Raw genomic sequence first — 25,125 nt, forward strand, 5'->3', positions numbered from 1 at the left:
GGGAATATGAATCTCCTCTTTTACGAAATGTCACACTTTTAGACCGAGAACCAAAGTATATCTTGAACAAAGCAGATCTGCGTCAGCCAGTAAGATGTAGGTAAGACAGAGATGACGTACAGTGAAATATTTTATAGTTTGTAATATTCTGTCCCTGTTTTGTCGTTGTCAAGGTTCAGGGGAATATGAATGTCCTCTTTTACGAAATGTCACACTTTTAGACCGAGAACCAAAGTATATCTTGAACAAAGCGGATCTGCGTCAGCCAGTAAGATGTAGCTAAGACAGAGATGACGTACAGTGAAATATTTTATAGTTTGTAATATTCTGTCCCTGTATTGTCGTTGTCAAGGTTCAGGGGAATATGAATCTCCTCTTTTACGAAATGTCACACTTTTAGACCGAGAACCATGTCGTCCGACTCCCCATTGTTCTCGGTGTCTTAGGGGCGGTGGGTCAACCTAACGTTAGAGCGTCCGCTCGTCACGCTGACAACGTTGATTCCCCCTCATGGGTACAGTTTTTGGAGCCCATTTCTAGTGTCCCTCGCTGTGATATTGCTGAAATATTCCTGAAAGAACCGCGTAAAACAATGGTCACTCACTCACTCTTGGTACCTCAAGGATCATGGGGGTAGTAGTTAATGCGTTCGTTTATGAATACTAGTATACAAAAAAGCTTAAGTGAATTAGTTTAAACTTGCGGTTAAAGCTGGCGTTTTGCTAAAAGGGTTGTATAACTATTCTCGCTAACTCACTGTTGCCAGAGTCGTTAAAGGCGCAATTATACATGCATCAATCAGCTGCGTTATCGGGTGAAGGAGCGTCGGGAACAGATATCGCCTTGAGCATTATCAATAGTTGTTCGGTAAAATACCCACGGTCGTTAGTTTAACAAAAGTAGTAAAGCTCGGAGTCCCGCATAACCTACGCATACCTTTCATCTGAAGCAAGCATACACTAATCTATTGGGAGTTTGTACAAAGTCCGTTACTGAAGAGCCTGAAGGAGCTTTGTGTTGATTAATACACAGAGAAGTGAAACTGCAATTTGAATTCACTTTGATCCTGGCAACACGAATAATCATGGAGTTCTCGCTGATCCAGTTTCATAACTGACAGACTGAAATGCTGTATTTACTGTGTAGAACTAAAGCCATAATTTTCAAGCCCAAATATCACACTGTTTCACTGAGTGGAATGATCTACATTTACATGGGAAACTCTGTTCCCTCTGATGGTGTTATTAGCAGGATAAGAATGCATAACGAGAGACTCTGTAATCAGAGACTCGATTCCCTGGTGGAATAATGAACTATAACGAGTCTTCGAACCAAGGTTTAGTGTTTGGGTTGTCAGTGCTAATCAAATAACACTCATTGATATATGGATTAATTTCGAGAAAGGAAACATGCATCAATGTTTATCCAGTAATATTTGAGTTGGATACATGGTAAGCAATAGGTACAATATTGATATTAATACTTGTTAATGTATCGGCAATATTATGTTACCATTCCAAGCGAAGCATCATAATGACATCTAGAATTCTATTAGGTTTGCGGATCCTTATAATTAATTGCTTATGCTGTCGTTTGATGAGTGTTGACAAGGTTGTGTTTTGGTTACAATGGAACGTTGTCAGTTAGCCTTGTTAAGCTGGAACCCCCGCAATAAAGGTTATCACCTATAGTTATATTATGGGCTCCAGGCAATTTTCATCAGGGGTTTTGTCGTCTCATTGAATTGGTTATATTTTCACCACTGTTTTGTGACAGTCTCACCGAAATAATGATTACCAAAGATATATTTACCTCTGTATTCATACGGCGATGTGGGGTAGCCTTGTGGTGAAAGAGTTCGCTCGTTACGCTGAAGACCAGCGTTTGATTCCCTGTATGGGCACTGTATGGAATTCCTGGCATACTGCCAAAAGCGGTGTAAAATCAACCTCACTCACGTCTGTGTTCATGTCAACTTTGAAAAAGAGAAACGCTTATTTTGTCAAAACAAACATTGGAAAACACAAAATTACAAGTCGTTAGTTTTACGTCCCAAACACGTTGATAATATTAATTTTAAATCAACATTTTCGCCTCGCTGTTTGTGGTTTGTGTGCAAAAACAAACTTACACGTATATCGGTAACATTATTGAACATTCATAGGTATACATGTATGTACGTAATGTTTCGTAACATAAGGTAAAATATAATGATCAATTTGATAAATAGACCTATTATGAGCGGAATAGGAGATGATAGTATGATGTGAAGCATCTTGCTCAAATGGAGCAGAAAATGGATTTCTTTGGGACCACGAACAGGTATCTCCAACTGAACCTTTGTCTCACCGTGTGTATCAGCCGAACGTTACACGTGAAGGCAGATCGTTATCCTTCACAAACTCACGCTTCATCTCTTGAGTCTTTTCTCTGACATTTTGTTGGAAAACATTCATACAAACAGACGGAACACCTGTTCACCACCAAGTTATTGGAATTCGAAACAGAATTTGCATCTGAATGGCAGTAATCATTCCTAATGTGTGCTGTACAATGGCCGTATTGACAGGTGTCAATTTGAGCAACAGGCATTCATGTGTTAATTCTATATCATTTTGGAAGCTGCTTTTGCCATAACTTGTTTTATTTTCATGACACGAGATTGTATTCTGTAATATAACAACTCACGGGTTGATATTACCACGGTGTCAGAGAAAAGGTCAATTGAGAGTAATATTTCTAGTGCATGCGTTCTTAACCGTGAGTCTTTAAAATATGGATATTATATTAACGGTATCTGTAAATATAATTTGTGTGTTTGTTTCACAATTGTTATTCACGTTATGAAGCAAGATTTATGACTGTCAACTTCGTCATTGTGAATAACCCGACGTTTGGGAGTGTATGCTTGCTCCTTCAAGAGGCCTTCATTGGCAAGCATATTCTCCGAAACGTAATGTTATTTGCACTGCGTTCAACTTCTAAACACCCTTCAAAGACATGTTTATTCACATCATTATTCAACCCGTAACATACAGCTCATAAGATAAATAAATATGATTCACGCACTACTCTTTGGTGTTCCAAACTACGAAATATAGCGCGCGAAATGTTCAATATATATCCATGGAACAATTCATCAATATGTACTGTGACGTAAATCCACTGTGATGAATACGTTTTTCACGATAAAAGACAACTGTTTACCACAAACGCAGCAAACGTGACTTCGCATGTAAACTGAGTAGTTTTCACTTTGCTTGTGCAGAGACAGGTCGTGAAGTCATAATTGTAATCTTTGTATGACGTTCTTGCTCTTACGATGCTTCTTAAGGAACGGATACTGCTTAACGCTTGCATTCGCATTTTCATGCAACAGTGGGCATGCCACGTTTAAGTGCTAACGAACGTCAGAGGGCAAAAAGAAATATTGAGGCAGGTTGGAGAATCCAACACGTCGCCAGGCATCATGAAACACATCAGTCCACCATGTACAGACTGCTTGACCGCAATCAGCAGACAAACACCGTCACTGACCAGCGGACGTCCACGTGTAACGTCATATCGGCAAGATCGCTACATTGTGACCTCTTAAATCGCGTCATACCTCCTCCCACAACATCCATTAACTCTATAAGAAGACACAGCAGACCCATCAGCGACAATGCTGTACGTCGCCACTTCACTCAAGCTGGTGTACGTTGCCGTCGACCATACGTTGGTTCACGTTTGACGCCACGGCATAGACGAGAACAAATGAACTGGGCGGCAATCCATAGCAAATGGCGTAGTGACAGTTGCAGAATATTATGTTCTCGGATGGAAGTGGCCTTTGTATCAATACTGCAGATGGCAGAGATAGAATATGGTGTCGTCAAGATGAAAGATTCTCAGACAGTCATGATTCTGTGGTGCCATAAGCTGGGGACGTCATGTTCAAGGTCGTGGTAGGGGTGTTACGTCGAGGCACTAAATCGAACGCGAGAGCGCACACAGCAAGACTGACTCAGACATTCCTCCAGAACATCAACATGCAGTCCACGGATTGGCCAGCTTTAACCTCGGATTTGAATCTCATCGAACACCTCTGGGATGCAATGAAAGACGGAGTCGGCAAGAGGGAGTACGTTCAGTTAACTTGCAACAACTACAACGGAGTGTTGTTGACGCTTACATCAACATTCACAGGAGGCTCACAGGACGCCTCTTCAACAGCATGTTGCTGATGCCGAGGAATTTCACACCTGTTATTGACGTTAACGTTTGTTTCCCTTTCAAGAACAATAACTAAAGTCATGCATTATGCGGTTTCCGTATTGATTTATTAGATTTTCATGTCATGTGGAGAATAGACACACAAAGTGCTTTCTTTTGAGTTATCGTTGTCTCTTAAGAAAGTGAAATAAATGTCATGTTTTCACTCACCGTCAATATCATCATTTCACGCAATTCCCGTTTCTTTTGGCAGAGAGTATATAGGCATGCTTTCGCCATGGATATCAAAATATACGCAGTCTGAACTCGTGGCTCCGATAGGTCGACACATTCCCACAGCTTGTTTAAAAGAACCATCCTCGGAGTATTAAACGTTCTTGCCTAAATGTAATTTTATTGCGCATACATTTATGAAATTATGATATAAAACACACTGCCATTTGGGATGTGATCAGTTGTAATGTATGTTATTTTGTGGGTGGTGGGTCTACTAGTTTATATGTTCGATCGTCACACCGAAGACACAGGATCGATTCCCTATATGGTTACAATGTGTGCATCCCCTGTCTAAAGATCCCCTTGCTGGGATATTGCTAAAAGCAGCGTGAGCCTACGGTCACTTACTCACTCACGTGTTTTATTTGGAATTACACTTTTTCAGTAAGTACAGATTCTAGAAATTTTGTTGGGTCGAGTCCCATCCGGGATTTGAACTCACATTCTCTGAACCAGGCACCTAAAAGTCAGGTTAATCATCTGTAGCCACCGAACCCACTCGGTCGTTCTAGCCGCCATACTTGGCTGTCTTTCAGTGCTGTTGATTGGGTGTCTGAATCTGAGAGTGTGGGTTCGAATCCCGGATGGGACTCAACCCAAGAAAAGTACTGGAATCTGTACCTAATGATAAAGCGCAATTGCAATCACAATATGTGGGGACACGATGTCTTAACCAAGTCAGCGGTCCTGACCATCCGATCCCGTTACCCGCCTCTTACGGCAAGGATGGGTTGCTGAAGACTTCTAACTCGGATCTTCTTCCATTGATGAAAGCATAGCGTAACACACATGTTGATGGCACTGAAATTCCCATACCATTGTCATTCGTATCGATTTTAATCGTGTGTCGCAGGTTCTGGCACCAGTAACGCTTACCTGTTTTGTTTCAACTTCCAGATCTCAAAAAAGCCAGGGAAAAGTCAGACGGGGCCATAACTTCCTTATCACAGTGGCCATCTTCGTCAATACCACACTTCAAGACACTGGAAACTTTCCACAACCACATCAAGGCATTCAGAGAGGCTTTATCTCCGGGCACTATCGCCGTTGCCGAAGCTGTGAAGTTCTACACTGAAATTAATGCAGTGATGATTAACTGGGTGTCGCAGAGCGTCCAGAAATCCACCTCTGGGGACGTATGGAGAACTCTTGTTTCGTATCATATGTTAGTGCTAAGCAAAGACGAAGCAGGGCTAGAACGAGCTTTGGGATCGACGTTTTTCGCTAAAGGTGAGATGCGAGAAAGACCAAATTTGTGTACAGTGGAAATGTAATATTTATCATTTCCTTTACATGACTACCCCTTCGCCCTTTCATGGGACAAACCAGATGAAGCATTCAATCGCCTGGTTGCATTACCAACAAGACCGAAACAAATCCTTAACAATTCGAAAGCTCTGAAAACTCCGTTTTGGAGAACTTCCACTTTGGATTATTATACACAGAACTGATGATTTCATTTTTGAAACACAAACATTGTCCCTAAAATGGATATGTACCGAACTAAATGTCAGTAAGAATAGTTAAAGTTGAACTAATGTAAGTGCAGTAGAACTAGTGTAAGTGCATTCACAAGTGTATAGCATTTCATTGTCGAAGTTGAATATCCGCTCTGACACGAATGAGCTGACAGACTAACCGCACTACTGAGCGGTTTAACCTACCAAACCTTTTTACAACCACCAGGGGCAGATCTAATGATATGTTAAAATCTGACATTTTTCTGGTCTTCTCGCCATTAACATAAGCAATACGAGTATGCTTGTAGCATTTCCAGTTGCATCTCATCTTACTCTTACTGGAAATATGAATATTAAACCGCATCACTTAGAATAATGAAATCCAGTCAAAGGAATCTTAAGGTCTTTCCATGGTCACAGTCAGTCCCTGTGAACAGAATCGTATTGCCCTTGTAATCTGTCACAGTTGAGTTGGACCCGTGAAGGTCCTGGGGTAGAATAGGCCGTCAGCAACCCTTGCTTGCCATAAAAGGCGACTATGCTTGTTGTAAGAGGCGACTAACGGGATCGGATGGTCAGGCTCGCTGACTTGGTTGACACATGTCATCGGTTCCCAATTGTGCAGATCGATCTTCGCGCTGTTGATCACCGGATTGTCTGGTCCAGACTCGATTATTTACAGACCGCAGCCATATAGCTGAAATATTGCAGAGTGCGGCGTAAAACTAAACTCACTCTCTCACACACTCATATTGAGTTGGTTCGTTGTTTAACGCGGCTCTCAGCAATATTCCTGTATATGGTGGCGGTCTGTATAGTCGAGTCTTTGACAAGACAATCCAGTGATCAACAGCATGGGCATCGATCTACATCACTGGGATACTATGATATGTATTAACCAAGTCAGCTAACCTGGATCCTTTTGTCGCCTTTTACGAGAAGCATGGGTTGCTGAAGACCAGGTCTAACCCGGATCTTCACGGATCTGTAAGGTTGTGAGTGGTGAGTTCGAACAGAAGCCGTGTTAACAAAGGTCTAGTCCAGTGAGTTGTTTTTCGTCGCTTTTAGAAATATTCCAGCAAATGTATCGGCGCAGTTTCACACCCATTGTACCCACATGGGGAATCTAACCCGGTCCGTCGGTGTCACGAGCGAAGGATTTTACCACTAACCACCGTCCCCTGTCTTAGTAGGAAATTCAGCAGTTACACAGGCCAGTCGAACACGTTGATAACCCTCACGACTGTGATAACTGGGGCTGGTCCGTTGTTGTCTGACGACGTCGTTATGCAGTCAATTAGAACCGAAATATCATTACTAACTGATCACCACAGAAGACGTTGGCGACGTGAACGCATTGGCCGGCAATGGGCGTGTGTGAGCAAATGGGTTTCTGGCACGCACGGGATGTAAATGTTATTGCACCTTAAACGACACTACCCACACTTTCACCTTAGAATTACGCAGATTACTTAAGCCATAGAAATCAAACTTCGTTATATATTTCAGATTAGCTGTCACCCCTGTGAGAGAGCATGGGGCGGTTCAATAGTCATTTTTTAAATATCTGAAGCAACAATTTTGCTTGAGGATTCCGAGGTGCAACGTCACCGGTGCTGATTTTTCAGTTCAAACGCTTGGGCGTCAATCTTTCAAAATACCCGTGAAGATCGGCAATAGGTGGTCAGGCTAGCTGACTTGGTTGGCGAATGTCATCGTATCCATGTTGTGTAGATGGATGCTCATGCTGTTGATCACTGGATTGTCTGGTCAAATGCTCGACGATACAAACCGCCGCCAAAAACTGGAATATTGTTGAGTGCAGTGCAAAACAAATCAACCCACCCTGAATACTTATATCTTCACAAAGACTGGTTGTGGTCCGGGATAGCAGACCTTAAGATACCTTTGACTGGATTACATTAAGTTATGAGGACCTGGTTTAATATTCATGTTAAAGTTAAATGAGGTGCAACTGGAAATGGTGCAAACGCTATTATTTACTGATTGCCGCCACATAATTGGAATACGACTGAGTGGGGCGTAAATCTACACTCACTCATTAAACATTCACAACGGTTTTTGGGAGGCGTAGGAACATTTCGAATTTGACGCATCATGAACAAAATAATGTCCAGTGCAATTTCCTGTTTTTGAATAATTTATTAGACGAACAATAGACTTTTCTTTTCACCTGTTAGTAACAGAATCGCCGGCGAGTATCATTTGATTGTCATTCCCACTCTCTTGAAACAGTCAGCATAGTACAATGGACAATTTGTTTTATTCAAGCACCAGCAAGGTAAAGCTAACTCAAATCCCTGTGGTGTGCTACGCATCCATAACGAGTGAGCGAGTTTAATTTTACGCTGCTTTTAGCAATTTTCCAGCAATATCACGGCGGGGAACATCAGGAATGGACTTCGTACATTGAACCCAGATGGGAAATCGAACCCAAGTCTTTGGCGTAACGTCAGAACGCTTTAACCACAAGGCTACCCCACGTCGACGTATGAATGCAGTAGTAAATATAGCTTTGGAAATTAATATTTCGGTGAAACTGTCAACATGTCACAAAACAGTGGTGGAAATTTAAACAAACGAACGCCTAACCATAAGACTACCCCGCCACTCCTTATTCCTAACCATACAAACATCAGTGCAAATAAACAACTAGTCTCAACCATCCATAAAAACCAAATTACGTTTGGTGTAATGTGTGAAATTCCTTTCAGGTGTACCACGGGCCACATGTCCGCTTGTGAGGGAATTCCGAGTTCATAACCCTTCTAAACAGCCCCATTACACAATATGTAAATGGCCTAGATTCAAATAGACCTCGGAAAATATTCAATCCTGACATATGTAATTGAATTCATTGAACTCATAAATCAACACTTATGTGACATTGGTGTCTGTAAAGAGTATAATCAATAATTTCATATAATTTTTGAACATTTACAACCGGATACAGCGGGAATTTTCCTTTTCAGGTGGTTTCAGCCAGACTGATCTTCTTAATTACATGTCAAGAAAAATACTTGGGGCCAGCTATCTCGCCCGGTGCGAAGAATATGATAGTCTTCCTAAAACTATTCTCTCTAAAAATTATTCAAACACTGAATTAGAAGATATAATCATCCAGGACCGCCAGAGAATTCAACAGAACAATCAAAGCACTCCATCAGTCGAAGCAGGCACGAACTGGTTTGGAAATATGACGTCATTCATCAATATTCTGAAGTATATAGAAGATTCTTTGTCTTCGAAAATAGTTCTTCGTTTTGACCAGCAAATAGGGGAACTGCAGGAAGCTTTAACGGGAATGATTCTTGTGATGGTGTTTGCCATTTTGTTGACTCCATTTGTTATTTTCTGCATATACCGACTCACAAGTCGCATACAAGACTATGCCACCACACTCCGCGAGAAAACACGAGACTTGGACAAAGAGCGCAGGCGCAGCCAGACACTCCTGTATGAACTACTTCCGGTGACAGTTGCAAAGAAAATGATAAACCACGAACCTATTGAACCGGAATCCTACGGCAATGTGACGATCTATTTCTCAGATATAGTTGGATTCACTGTGATCTCGTCCAAGAGCAGCCCAATGCAAGTGGTGGACATGCTGAACATGCTTTACCAAACATTTGACAAGCAGCTTGAGTTGTACGACGTGTATAAGGTGGAAACAATAGGTGGGTATCCTGGACTGATTGTACCAAGTCAAAACATTAATTACACAATTGTCTCGTTTCCTGCTAACTAGGTTTCATCCAACTGCGCAACTTAATACCATACCACGTTCATCATTTTGAGACCACCTCATTCAACGTGATATACAATCATTAATCATTTGATAGATATAATCAATTGTTTCATGGGCTGATCCAGGAATTTTGAAAGGAGGGAGTTCAGGGGGTTCGAAACCCCTGAACCCCCTCTGGATTAGCCAGTGTGTTTATTGCATTACCATGCTTATTCTAATCCGCACAAACACGCTGTACACCGTGCTCTCTTGTACAACAAACAAACGCAAATCAGAAAATCATGCATTAAAATGACGGTGGTAAGAAAAGTTTTGTGGTCTTGTACTGACGTAATATTATCTCAGTCATATTGCACGTATCAAAAATATACTTAATAAGCCCCCAAAACACATTATAGGTGAGTGAGGCAGATGAATTTTAAATCATTGTTCGACCTCTCCAAACAGGGTTAGTCTGTGACATCTTGGTTAACGGTATGTTGCCTCAATCTCGACATAAAATATAGAAATACGATTTTATTAAACTTTGAACTTAATATAAATTTCTAAATACTGTTTTCGTATGAAACAAGGGATTGGAATGTAGTGTAACCAGAGTTGTTTGTTGTGTCTCGAATCGGCAGAAAAGAAGGTCATTGTTTGAATTGGTTGATGAGACTCATGCCGGGTATTCGGCATAACGTGCTAACGCTTTAACCACTCGGTTACCCCCAGAGAAGCGTCAATGGTTTAGCTCATGTGAAAGGGCCAAGGGTGAACCACAATGGTGCCACGATTCGCTGTGCAGAGGTGGACTTCTTGGACTCGCCAGAAAGCAAAGATCTTCGGTTCGCTGGTATCACCACAGTATGAACTACAGCAGATTATCCACTTGTTGACCCCAGACTGTTAGTATACTTTGCATGTGCACCTGCAAATGCCTAATATTTTTAGCTAAAAAGGATATTTCGTACATTCTTTCTACAGGTGATGCTTACATGGTTGTTTCCGGACTCCCTGTTAGAAATGGGGAGAGGCATGCGTCAGAAATAGCCTGCCTCGCTTTGGATTTACTAGACACCATATCGAGGCTCACCATTCCGCATCTTCCGGAGGAATCATTACGACTAAGGATCGGCTTGAATTCAGGTAAACGACTAAACATCTTACCTTTTTGTCGGGAAGCTTTTACACGGTGGTGTGAGTCGAAATGCAATGGAGTTGAGCATGTTTGTCGTAACAGCATTTGTTATGCGCTCTGAAATTCGCCCATATTTGATTCGTGGTGTTTCAGACAGGTAGCGATGGTAGAATTAGGCCATGAGCCAAGTTTGTTCGACCTGTGTTATATTGTTCGATACACTCAGTATCCAGTATCTCAGTATGGCGTTATATTTATGAACACCTATGGGTTCTAATATCAGTTCGTTTCGATTATGTCTCACAAATGGGAGCCTGTGATCGGCATTACATCGGCTTTCATCTCACGTATCTGAATGAAATCCTCTCATTCAGATAATAAGAATTCCTTGTCGAATGGTTCATAGGTGATTGCACCACTTCCTTGATGTATTTTAAGCTTTATACTGAGTCCAAAAAGAAACTTCACATTCTTTCTTTCGGGGCACTATAAAAGAACAAGAAATGGTAAGGTGGTTAAATTGTTATTATGGCATTGCTGAGATCTGTGTGATGTACTCGATACACCGACAGTGCCACAGTCAGTTCCATTAGGCTACACAGCCGTTCCAAAACATGTGTATACAGACTGCCAAGTCACAAGAATAAAAATTCGAATTGAGATTGGCAGCCCGCAGCCATCTGTGAGGATAGTCGACCTCTAAACATCTCAGCCCATGTTCGTGTAGCCAGCAGAAATTTGGTGACGTAGGACGATTTGACGTTCTTCTGCTAGTCACGTCACACGTGGACGACCCGACCTTGGGCAATCAGAAATGGTGCCAGTTTGTTGTACAGACCTCGCAAGTCATACACAGATCAATAACTGATCTTCCCGCTTGCAACAAGCCAACGGCACGTTCACGTTGCCCATTTGACAATCGTGGCATTTAAAGTACCGTTAGAACTGTGGTTTATAAGTGTGTTTTTTTCAATTCTTGAGGCCAATGCAAACACATGCAAATGAAGAAAACTTCGATGCGAAGATCACGTGATCGACTGCACGTGCGAAACCTGATTTAGTACTAACGTAATTTGGGCGACGAATGGATGGGTTTGAGTGGGTTTGAGTCGAAAGATAGGGATCCCGTTTCGGATATATAGATGTATCATCAGAGATAAAATATTCATTATTTTAACAGTTACATTTTTTTAAGTTTCTATTTTGACTCAGTATAGTTTCTAAAACATAACATTACTCGTGTTTTGTTGGTCCTGCATGAGCATGAACAAGTGAGTGAATTTAGTTTTACTCAGCAATATTCCAGCTTTATGGATGGCTGCGGTCTGTAAATAATCGAGTCTGGACCAGACAATCCCGTGATCAACAGCCTGAGCATAAAAGAGTTAGTGAGTGTTTGTTTTTAACGAAGCCAGCACTGGGACAGCGACATGTGAGTGAATGAGTGAGTGAGTTTAGTTTTACAATACATGTATATTCCAGCTATATGACGGCGGTATATAAATTATCGAGTCTTGAGCAGAAAATCCAGTGATTAACAGCATGAACCTCGATTTAAGAAACTTGGAGACGATGAAACTCAAGTCAGTTCGCTTGACCACCCAATCCCGTTAGTCGCCTCTTGTGTCAAGCATGGGTTACTGAAGATCAATTCTAGTCCGAGTCATCACAGGTTGATCAAACTCGACATTCAAGTTACCCACGTCCAATGAAAACGCATTTTCCGTTGTGTACAGATGTACAGTAACAACAAACATTCTGTGATCGTCGCTGTACACCCACCAGCACAGAGTGTAAGCTGTTATTCGCGCTTTTACTGCAATAGTTGCAAAATCTCTTTCGAATCTAGGTCCCGGTAATACGCTTTTTAATGACATCATTTGAAGACACATTTGATGTTTGACTATGACATCCTTCTGAACGTTCTTACAGCAGGTCAGGGGCGGCGGGGTAGAGTGATGGTTAAAGCGTCCGTTCTTCACTCTTCCACACGAATAAATACATTATATTGCTCGAATATAGCTAAGAACGTTTTGTCTGTTTGCGGGACAAAACGAACCGATGAATTTCTCTTCAACTAAAAAGTAAATCAAATAAAGTGAAGTTAAAATTGCGAGTCCTCAAAAGTTTACCTTGCCGTTTAAATTTTTCAATCTCAGAGTTTTATTCAACTTAAGATAAAAGTTGTCTAACAAACGATCAGTTTCAAATCGATATTATTGGTTTGTATTACTAGGGGGTATGCACACTAAATGAAACACCGAGAACAAGGAAGGTTAACCCTCATCACGTACCGAACGTGCATTTGTTTCACTGTTACAACTACTGCGCTTACTCCCTTGTAATACAAACCAATATACACGATTTGAAACTATGATCGGTTGTTAAACAACCTTTTCTGAGTTTACGTTTTTGCTTAAAGTGAAGTTCTCGTTTTCACCACAAACAGACCATATTCACTCACTCACGTAACTGGGAAGTGACATTTATGAGAATTTGAACATTTTCATGAAGTCCAGAATAACGTTAAGTCCTCCGCCCATTACTTTGATCTTGCGTCTGCATTTCTGAGTATACGGCGGCAAGATTATTTGAGCTTACACCTACCACAGTAGTGCCAGCGAGATGCGAATAGCTGAAGCAATGGGTTTAATCTTCTTGGTCAGAAGAGGCAATTTTCGTAATAGATGCCAATGAGCTTTGATATTCCGCAGCATCCCGTAATTTGAGGGACGCTATCAAGGAAAAACTTTTTGAAAGCTGTGATCTTGTCTTCTACGGCTGCCAGACAATACATGATAGTGAGTTTTGTGTCTTCTTTCACTCGGCAATATTTCAGCTATATGGATGCAGTCTGTTAATTATCGAGTCTGGACCTGGCAGTCTGAAGACATTGCTCTTGTGTGCACATGCGTCAAAGGTGGTAGAGGCCTTATATTATATCTTCTGTCTGTTCATTATCTTATGGCCAAACATCTTTTGAGTTTCATCTCATCACCTTATTGTGATCTCAGTGCATAGAAGAACCTATAAGGACGATTTGATTCCGGACTGACTGCTTGAGGCCCAAGACAACCAACATCATGAGCATCGATCTACGCAGTTGGGATACGATGACATGCATCAACCAAGTAAGTGAGTCTAATGACTCGAACCTGTTAGCAGCCCCTACGACAAGCATGGATAGCCAAAGACCAAGACCAACTCGGATATTTACTCGTGAACATGTTTTTGAGGATAGTCAGTGTTGGGTATCCTTGTGTACAGCTGTTTTATATACCACTGCAGACAAGGCACCCCTGACATATCTCACGATTGACATAACTCCCACCTTAACCATTTGAAGCATATCTGGGACATGACTGTAGCCATGTGCAACTCAGGGATCCTCTTGTACAGAACCTGGTCCATTTGGAAGCTGCTTTACTGGAGGAATGCGAACACTGCCCTTTCAGGGGATCAGGAGGCTGACGAGGGTATGAGGAGGGGAGTGCTGACTCTCATATAGCTACATGCAGGTTACACTAGGTATTGACCTTGAATCAGGTAACACACGCAAAATAGTATTTAGATTGTTCAGATTCAACGTTGAACATTTAAGGGCCATACTTGTAGAGACAGTGTTTGGCTGCTTTTTATTTTAAAATAATGACCAATTAACATCTTAGAATCAACATTGATTCTAACCATTTTGTCGTCTTTCATGAATCAAAAGATTATACGGTTCAGACAAACTCGTGTCTTTTCCATCGTGGTCACCACCCGAAGTGCTTGTGCATGTTGAAAACGTATCGTTGCAAAAATACAAGGGGGTGCTTAAGTAAGTTCTGCGTGTATATATTTTGACGGGGTTTGAATGGGTTTGCTAGGAAACGTTACATAAGCGACTTTGGTATTTTTTACGTAACGGTGGATGAAAACATTTACCACCGTTGAGAAACACACAGGGTGGTCATTGTGCTGATATACAGAAGACCTCCACTCCAAGATGTCTTCTAGAGGCCAGCTTATACTGAATCTCCAGTTTCCTTACCCAGAAGAAACAGAAGCCAAAAGAAAGAACCACATCCAGTTACTTCGGATGTAAATAATCGAATTCGATGTCATCAGCTTACGCCTTGTTGCCTGGGGCAATGCCCCGGTGAGTCATCAGATAAGGATTGCCAACAATTTATTGGTCAATAACCACTTTACAATTCATGATAGTGTGCTCTCCACATCATGGAGTCCATTATCAAGTATTGTTTAGTGTCCTCTCCATTGACAAGATTGTACTTACATTTTCTGGTCAACATGAAAACCTACTTAGCAAGGAGCAGTCGTAGATGAGGAGGATCCCGGAAAAGAACTACTAATGGCGAGATGTCGCGATAGATTCGGGTATAATTACTTCTGTAGTGAGCAGGATGTGTGACAGGGGTTTCCTCTAAGGCTCCAATCGTGAGACATATTTATGTGTTTTGTTACATGTACCCTCCAAGGAAAGGAGCGGATATTAGAGAAATGCAGACAAAAAGAGGAATTGAGTGAGGGTAATGGATGGATGAGATAAGTGAGGAGGTGTACCAGAACAAGAGAGAAAACATGCTGGCGGTTTATTGTGAGGGTGCCAAGAAAAAAGCCACGAAGACAACAGGGGGTGCAGTCAAAAATGTATGTTAGAGATGATTTGATCGATACTGTTCCATGCCCTAGCTACTATTTGACAAGCAACGGTTGATCTGTCTTCCGACGACCGACTATAACATTTATCTTTCATGATTTTTGTCAAGAGTTTATTGGATTTGTACAGACAGGTTTGAGGGTTGTTCATGTCGAAAGCGCTGTCGCATGTTACCATATCTTCTCAGTTCTTGTGTGCCCTTTACGCTTCAATAAAACACGGGCATCCACCACAGTCATGTTTGCCGAGTACCAAATTTCAAATCTTAGGGCCGTTACACGCACATAGCCCAGACAGCGGATGGAACTTCCCTTGTTGAACCCACCTAAACATTTTAGATTGCAGCTCTCTGTGTTACCGATGTAGAGTTTCAGAGGGGTTGTATTCCTGACAGCAGACCCGCGTAATCTCTCATTGTTAGTCAAAGGACTGGGAGGCACCAAATATAAGACATCAAGAACAATAGGGGCCGCAAGTAGATCATGTCACAACGCGAGATCTTTGTACTCCGGGTGACAAACAACGTACACTTGGTCCGGTCTAGTAAAGTCATATTTGGTGGTCGCGCAATTTGGAAACAGTACTTGGTCACGTTTTACAGAACTCCCGTGAGCCAAAGAATCTACTTTTCTCTTAATCTTAATTTCCCTATTATAGTATAGGAGGTACGAATGCTAGCAGAAAAGTTACTAGATCTTAGGCTTACAAGACCTTTTTGAAACGGGGCCCTGGTTCTCAAATGAATGTTTGCCACTGGAAATTTTGGTTGCGCACGGGAAAATGGGCTCCGTCTCGTATATCGAAAGTAATGGACCGTGCAATGGGAACTAGGAACCAGCTTAGTACAACTTGGTACTTAAGGGAGCCAACTAGACATTTCGTAAGCGAAGTCCAATTACTTCTACCCAATATTGTCATGTTTAATCTCTTTGTTGATGTTGGTATTGTTATTCGTAGTATAATTTTGAAGATAGACCATTTATGTGGTGGTAGCAGAGGCGCTTGGCAGCCGCTCTCTACTGCTCTTCTGAAAAACGCTAAAGTCCTGAATAATCTTCTTGGAAAGAAAACAGAATACAGGATTCCTGTTTCAGACTCTCCCTCAGTCCTATACCTAGCTGATTCTTTTAATGAGTTTTTCGCAGAAAAGATCGACAAGATTAGGAAAGCTCTCTCCCAGGTCTCCACAGGCGCATATGGTAGGACGCACGATTCAGTGGAGAACCCTTGACTGACCTCACATCTTTCCACAGGAGTGACGTACTGAACATTATTCGTTCCTCCAAATCGACTACCTGTGCCTTGGACCCTGTGTTAACTCCACTTATTCTGGATCTTGTGGATATTCTCCTCCCAGCTATCACAAGCATAGTGAACAAGAGCCTTAAATCTGAAAATTTCCCTCAGTCTTCTCAACTGCTGTGGTTAAGCCTCTGTTACAAAAGAAAAGCATAGACTCAGATAATTTTTATAATTTTCGATCCGTATCAAATCTCTTCTTTGTATCTAAGGTGATTGAGAAAGCTGGTAATCTCGGGTTCAGTGTTCATCTTTCACACAACCACCTTCTCAGTGTATTTCAGTCCGCCAATCGCCAGTTCCACAGCACATAAACCCCGCCGTCTAAGTAAACTTAACCTCAGTACTTTTCGTTACACTCCAATACTGACTTCTGAGAGTTGTAGATGATCTTCGATGTGCTGTAGACGGAGGTAATGTAGCGAATTTGCTGTTACTTGGCCTCTCCTCCGCTTTCGACACCACAGACCATGATGAGACTCAACATCGCGATGGGATTAAGGAATCACCCTTACATTTGAACTCCTCGTACCTTAAAGACACAATTCATATATACAGATCGGCGATTCCAAGTCAAGTATTATAACACTTGCGCTCGGTGGGCCACAAGGTCCGGTAGAGAGCTCTCTGTTGTTTGTCCTCTACGCTGGTAGCATGTCTAACATAATTTCCAGCCACTGTCTACAACATCATTCTTATGCAGATGACAAAACAGTTAAACCTCTTTTCACCCGGAGAGTTCTGAGGAAGCGCTTGCCAAACCCTCAGACTGTACAGGTGTTCTGAAGATATGGATGACTGTAAATAAACTAAAATTTTGCAGAGGCTCTCTTTGTTGGAACAAAACAGCAACTCAGGAAGTTAGTTATTGTATCTATTGCGGTTTCAAGCATGGGTATTACACTATCACATGCGGAACAAATTGCCGATCTGATCAGATCCTATAGTCCAGCTCGCGAACTTCGCTGAAGGCATCAAAACCTTCTGGCAGTACCAAAATACATACTTAAAACCTATGGATACAGAACTTTCTTCTACACTTCCCCTGTGTTGTGGAACACTAACCCGTTTGACCCAAAACATCCTGAATTAATGCATTGATTCTTTTAAATCAGATCTCAAAGCCTACCTCTTTGCTCAATATTATCACCACTTGCCTTTACTGTTTATGTGCTATGAGCCTAATCATTGTCATTTCCTTAGCTCAGTATATATTATATATGTATTTTAATGTACTAATGTAGCGCCTGCAACGCCAACAGCATGCTTCCATGCGTGGATATGTGCAGATTATAAATATGCACTATTATTGATTTATTATGATTATTATTAACGTTTAATATTTCTTGTCCTTTCCCAGGACCAGTAGTGGCAGGCGTGGTCGGTACGAAGATGCCGAGATACTGTCTTTTTGGGGACACAGTCAACACAGCGTCCAGAATGGAATCCACCAGTCTGCGTAAGTACAAATATGGCTTCATAGCTTTTCGGAGTGAATTTAGTTTTACGCTGCATTATTTTAGTATAATAATGGTATGCTATGTTAGGAAGGGTCGCTTAAAGTATTTCATTAAAGACCCACGGAATGTTATGTCAAGTGTTAAATACGGTTCTGCATATGACAGACACTGAAGGCTGAGACAGCTTTTTGCGGGGAGAGGGGGTTGCGGATAGCCTGCATCCCCAACCTTGTAAGTCAGGTTTTGCAAATGGATGTGACACAAACGATGTAAAATCGCATCAATTTTCAAGTTCACCTGTGTCCAAGAGAGACTTGATATACACTCTATGTGTGGATCTCTATCGTGTTTTCTGCGAGACATGTAACACTGTTTCGTCCATAACCTGAATAGTCCTGTGAACTCCACCCTGAATGTGTAACCTTGAAAGGAATATATATATTATTCTATAAATTCCTTCCGACAATGTCTCAGAAGGATAGGGATGGAAAGGTAGCCTAGTGGTTAAACCGTTTGCTTGTTACGCCATACGCCTGGATTCGATTCCCCAATGTAAGTACAATATGTGAAACTCATTTCTATGTCCCCCTAAAAGCGGCGTAAAAGTTAACTCACTCACTCAATCAATCAATCCGTCTGCTGCAATCAGAGCTGGTTAATGTGATTTGATATATTTTGAGGCCAATATAAATGAAGTATTTACTTGACAGTTTCTACCTCCACCCAACCCGACATTAGCTGGATTTTCATTGATCGCGATTTTCTTCATTCCAATCTTATCCAGTTTTTTGCTTACACGCTGATGTTTCTTGTTCCCTGCAGACGCTTCCACACTAATCCATTATTCATACTAACTACTACCGCCATCAAATAGGTTAATCATGCTTGCCGACTCACCGATCGGTGTTCTAATGGGAGATGTTTTATATGATCTCTGAGAGCAGTGAAATGTATTTATAGGTGACTCGTATGTTAATCTTCATTCGACTATAAACAATACAACGCAAATAAAAGACGGCTCTATAGCCGAGAGGCACTGACAGCAAGTTGCAGAGCAGTTTAAGTTAGCACGTATAGTAAACATGCCAAAAAGTAAATATTCAGAACGATTCCTATCAAAGACCCGTTGCGTGATGCCGCATGTCACATTCCATTTTTGTCTGAAAATGTTCAGTGCCAATAGTTGAATACACATTGGTTTCCGTACTTCATTTTCAATGCTATGCATTATTAGCGTTTGAGTAAAGAAGGGTATAGCTAGCTGATTTAGAATGAATTCATATATGTGAAAGACTGCAATTATTCACTGGTATAAGCAGACTCGTTGGGACACACATTCTTTTTTTTTGTTACATGTTTGCGTTGTATTTTTGTATTGTGGGTGTGGGTATATATCTTTTGTAGGGATACGGGATTGAAAGGAGAGCGGGTTAAATTGATATCAAGTTAGGAGTTGGTATTGTCGTAACTGGGATTTGGGTGTTAGTAAACCCTCTTACCAGTTACCTGTTACGATGACCGTTCTGCCTTATTGGGGGTGCTGCCAGCTCTGGCGGCATACTCGCTTGGTCTGTCCGGGGTGCTACAGCTAGGAATACATGGTCTGACGACCGGGATTCCTAACTAACACATAGCATTCATGTACTGGCACTGAGGCATACAATGAATAACTCAACACAAGTTTCTATACTCACATCGGTTTACTCGATCCCTCTCTTCATAACAATTGGTCTTGTACTGGACAGGGTTGGGCAAGCTCTCGGGATGTTAACGTTCTGCTGTCTCTTCAACCCGCACCGCACCTCGCACCTTTTTAGTGCTGACGGTATCTTTTTAAGGTGTTCGAGCCTGCTCCACCCTTATCACATGACCCTCTACAATCTCTCTGATTCGTTAGAAGTTACATCATTCCCTGGACTCATGTCGCACCTCGTGATTGGAAATCTCCCTTAATTCTAACCAGTGACTCAGCTTTAATTGCTACTTGACGAATCTATTCTGTTCTGTTGTTTGACATTTATTCCCTTTTTCCATCCCTTAATCTATTATCCAGTAGTAATAGCATTGGTGCTATGCCGAACTAACCGCATATCTCAGTGAAAGATGTATAAACCGTTCCTTGTATATGAATGCAATTTTCACCTCATAACAGTATGTATTGGGTGCACCGGCGGGCATATATTTGGAGCTCGTTCTAACGACTCACTTACGGGATCGGGTGGTTAGGCTTGCTGGTTTGGTTGACACATGTCATCGATTCCCATTTGTTCAGATCGATGCTCATGCTGTTGACCACTGGATTGTCTGATCCAGACCCGATTATTTACAAGACATATAGCTGGAATATTGCTGAGTGCGTTGTTAAACCAAACTCACTCACTCATAAATAAGATGTTTCATATACTGCAAGAGCTGAAAGTGACCCTGATACATGTGATTCATGTAACACTGTGAATTCAGATTCGTTAAGTAGAAGAGTCTTTGCATTGTGTTTTCTCAAATAATGCTTAGTGATCTGTGGTTGGCACGACAGTATCTGGTTCTCCTTGGCTACTGCATTGGGTTCAGCCATTAGATCTGACAGAAGCCGATGTTCCAACCAGCCTATGAATGCATCATCTGGGCCAAGAAAAGTAGGGCCCGGATGAACCAGCTGGTAATGCTGAAAAATGGATGGCAGCATATTATAACATGTTGTCAGATACACCTCCTGGGTTAATAAATGTAAAGTTGTGCCTATGGCAAATTCAAAATTTATGTTCAACGATGTACTAACGTGGTAAATATGACTATTTCCATTTGAGAATCACCAAGTTTCGAGGTACTGTTGGGTAGCCTAGTGGTTAAAGCGTTCGCTTGTCACGCCGAATACCCGCGTTCGATTCCCCAGATGGGTGCAATGTCTGACGCCCATTTCTGGTGTTCCCCGCCGCGATATTGTTGGGATATTGCTAGAAACCTTGGAAAACCTTACTCATTCACTCACCAAGTCGAAAACCACATCGCACCGATCAATAAACTCCAGATGACGGGTCACTGCGTGCAGAAGAAAGACACAATTTCCTTTACCCGATGGTACCATGGGACAATCTTCGTTTGTCGGACGGTAGCCATATCTAGTCTGTGTACGGATCATATTGGCTAAAATTCCATTACAATAAATGAACCGGAAATGCATGGGACTGGCCAGCACTGGTGGACAGATACTGTGACCCCAGTGACAGAGTGGAACAATTCCCCAAGAAAATAAGGTCATCATCACGCCCAGTGTATCAAATCCCATTTCTCGAATAGCAATAATTAATGTAGACCGGGAAACATTGATTGTGTTTTCAATTTCCTGCCTGCTTAATTTCCAGCTCTACTGTCAGGGATACCCTCAGTTCGTAAAGTCTCAGACGGAATGCTTATATACTGAGGTAAAGAAATAAGGGTGTCACATACCAAAGTAACTACAACAGAAGAACAGTTTGTTTTGCAAAACTTTATTCCTCCCCTTAAAATATGAATAACTCCAATACCTATACTAAACTAATTCTACAGGTGCAAATACAACTAACTAATCTAATTACCTAACCTAGCTGCATATCCAGTTCTGTCTACCACTTATATTAAAGTGGTGCTAAAGTTATAAGAACACTACTACTGCTAAATACACTAATATCCTAACACCGTTACTAATATAGATAATGATTACATATAATCCCAATTGGAAACTAAACAACTGAAGTAAATAACAACAAAGGAATTTGCCACTCAGAGAGAACACTTTCTCATTATAATGTAATCAGAATGTCAGTGCACTTTGGTTCCACTTGATGACGTCAATTGTATTCGTGTGGTATCCCTCACGCCCAGGCGATGGTTTCCCTCACGGAGTCTAAGGGGCCTGTGTAATGGTTGATGGCTGTGCCATCCACATCTCACATTACTAGGAGATACACGCTCCTTATACAACAGGGAAGACTCTTATCTGTCTCCTTACAGGCGGAGATAACTCCCCTCTCCTTACTTTAAGGATAACCGGCCAGTTCCGGGACACTACAATACAACACAGGTAACCACAGTTACTCATCAAGACATGTATCAGTGTCTTATATTTTACTCCGATTTACATTTATGAAAGTGGAACAGGTTTTGTGGAACGGTAACATTCAAATTGTGAATGGCTTTGTGGCTATGTAATGTTACAATGTACACATATTATATCTAGAAATACTACATCAGTTAAACAATTTCTTGCTACATCTACTCAATCAATAAATACAAAAGTAATAATGATAATAAAAACTTACACCAGCCAGCCTGAGATGCAATCCCATACGAAAGTTGAACCCATGCAGGTGAACACAGTGGTGATTCTGTCTGACTGTGCAGATTACTACCCTTCCTCACTATTTATAGTATTCCCAGAAATTATTGAGAATCATGTTGCGTCATGTAACTCATTACGTTTATTAACTTCTGGCGTTTTACTTACATAAACATGTTAAAACATCATCCTTTTACAGTCTCAGTCTTGTTTTAGTACTTTGTAAGACTAATCGCTCAGCAATGCATGCCTGAATACGCCTAGGCACACTACCCATCAAAGTTTGTAGGTAATCGTGTGACAGGGTATCCCAATATTGGACCACCTCGGCCTTCATATCTTCAATATTTCTCAGTCCCTTTTGGTTTATTCTGTCCTTCATGACTCCCCACACATTCTCAATTGGGTTCAGGTCTGGGCTGTAACTGGGCCAGTCTAAAACTTGAACATTTTCGCCCGACAACCACTGTTTTGTGTAGCGCGCAGTGTGTTTTGGGTCATTATCATGCTGGAAAATCCAATCATCTTCATACAATGTTTGTGCTGTCGGAAGAAGGTGACCATTTAGAATGTCAATGTATCTTTCTTTTGTCAAGTTTCCCGTGAAAACACACAATGGCGTCACTCCGCGAGCCGATATGCCACCCCACATGTGAAACTTCGGACTATGTTTTGGTCGCTGGTAGATAGGTTTGACAGTATCTTTGGTCCAAATTTTCACACAATTAGGGACAAGCCAAACAGAACTTTCATCCGAAAAGAAAACATTATCCCAATCTTGATTTTCATGAGCCCGACACCAGTTTAAACCTTTTTCCTTTTGTGCATCTTCCATCAACGGCGAGGGAATTCCACGTTTTTTCACCCAATTAAGTCTCTGTAATTCCTGCCTAACTGTTTCATTGCATACCTGAGGACTTCCTCTGCTAATCATTTCATTTCTGATGTTCTCAACACTTTTCAATTTGCCCCTACTCACAATCTGCCCAAGTCTTCGGCGATCCACAACACTGAATTTCCTAGGCCGACCTGCCCCTGCTTTGTGCTCTATCCCGGTTCCTGTTTGAATATTCTTCAAAGTTCTGTATACTGTAGACAGAGGAATACCATGTCTACAAGCTAACACTTTAGCATCAGCCTCACCCCTTTCAAAATCATCTAGAATGAGCTTTCTTTTCTCTCTTGCTGTAAATTCTGCCATGTCAACACAGGAAGCCGTCTGCTCAGACAAGGGAGATAACTCTTGACGTAATGAGCTGCCTTCTAAGCCTTCAAGAGTTGTCTCCCTTATTTAGTATGCGTAGTGCATAGTGAAAGCCCTTTTTCCAATCTTAGCATCATTAGAAAAAAAACAAAGATTTTCTCAATAATTTCTGGGAATACTGTATACTGCCCTCCCATACCCACGCTATTCAACACCTCTCTATTGTTTATGAATTAACTCCCCAGCTCTCTGGCCATACCTGGTCACGCTTCCATAAACATAACCCTGTTCCCATAGTGTTACCGAATATAATCTAACAACAACCCCCCAACGATTTATAACCCACTCTAACAATACCATACTACATCTATTTACAGTACCATACACTAATTATATAAACAAAATCATCTGTGATCTTGACAAAGGGAACACCATTTCAAGGCAGTGTTCCATTATTCTTTGCAAAGCTGCTGATGAAAACTGGAAGATATTAAAGGCACGAAAACGTTTTATGGATAATGGCTACGTTTTATTCTTTACATGACGTTTAAGAGGTAATTCTTGCTCTTTCATCGGGTGAATGCTGAGTCAGCACAAAGAGTGGATATATGTATATGTGTATATAGATGTACAAAGATAACAATACAGTTACGAGAATGAGCAAAGATAGCTGTGTAATTTCGAAGCCAATGACATTGGATTCATGTACAAAAAACACAATGCATTATAATGACAAAGCCAAAAGCAGGGATGGGGTGTGTTGAGAGAAGCTAGGATGTACAAAGATAACACTATAATTACGAAGCCAGTAAGACTGGACTAATATACAAAGTAACACATTCATTATATAGACAAAGCCAACAGCGCGCGGGAGGAGGGGATAGGGGAGAGATGTGTTGATGGACAAAGATAACACAATAGCCGAAGCCAATTAGATAGGATAGACGTACAACGATAACAAAGCATTCGACCATGACTTCAGTAAATACTCTATTGTGATTGGTTAATCAAAGTCATTCAGAGGTATATAATCACGTTATATACCTCTGATTTTCCAACACTTAAGCATTTGTTTAAAGTGAGTGAGTTAAAATTTAACGTCACATCGGCAATATTGCAGCCATAGCGTGACGACATTTGTTTAAAATCTGAATAACACAGTTATGGTAGAATGGAGATAAACGTATTGCGTTGGAAAATCAGAGGTATATAACGAATATACGCGTTCGGTTTTAAATCAAATTTAGAGCTATTATAATTTCGTTATACACCTCTGATTTTCAACACAGTATGTGTATCTCCTAAATGTCCAACGATTATAGGGCAATAGAGTGTACCCAGTGA

General features: G+C 41.3%; 1 protein-coding gene across 1 annotated transcript in view; it reads left to right on the forward strand.

The window, feature by feature from the left end:
- The window catches only part of LOC137268665 (uncharacterized), a 37,892-nt gene that overhangs the window by 1,995 nt on the left and 10,772 nt on the right, over positions 1 to 25,125 (forward strand). The window contains exons 2-5 of the mRNA XM_067803253.1: positions 5,389 to 5,721; positions 8,945 to 9,652; positions 10,690 to 10,851; positions 18,166 to 18,264. Coding sequence (XP_067659354.1) covers positions 5,389 to 5,721; positions 8,945 to 9,652; positions 10,690 to 10,851; positions 18,166 to 18,264 — 1,302 coding nt within the window. The remainder of the gene's footprint in view (positions 1 to 5,388; positions 5,722 to 8,944; positions 9,653 to 10,689; positions 10,852 to 18,165; positions 18,265 to 25,125) is intronic.

This window comes from Haliotis asinina, chromosome 16 (genome assembly GCF_037392515.1).
Source record: "Haliotis asinina isolate JCU_RB_2024 chromosome 16, JCU_Hal_asi_v2, whole genome shotgun sequence".
Taxonomy (NCBI): Eukaryota; Metazoa; Mollusca; class Gastropoda; order Lepetellida; family Haliotidae; genus Haliotis; species Haliotis asinina.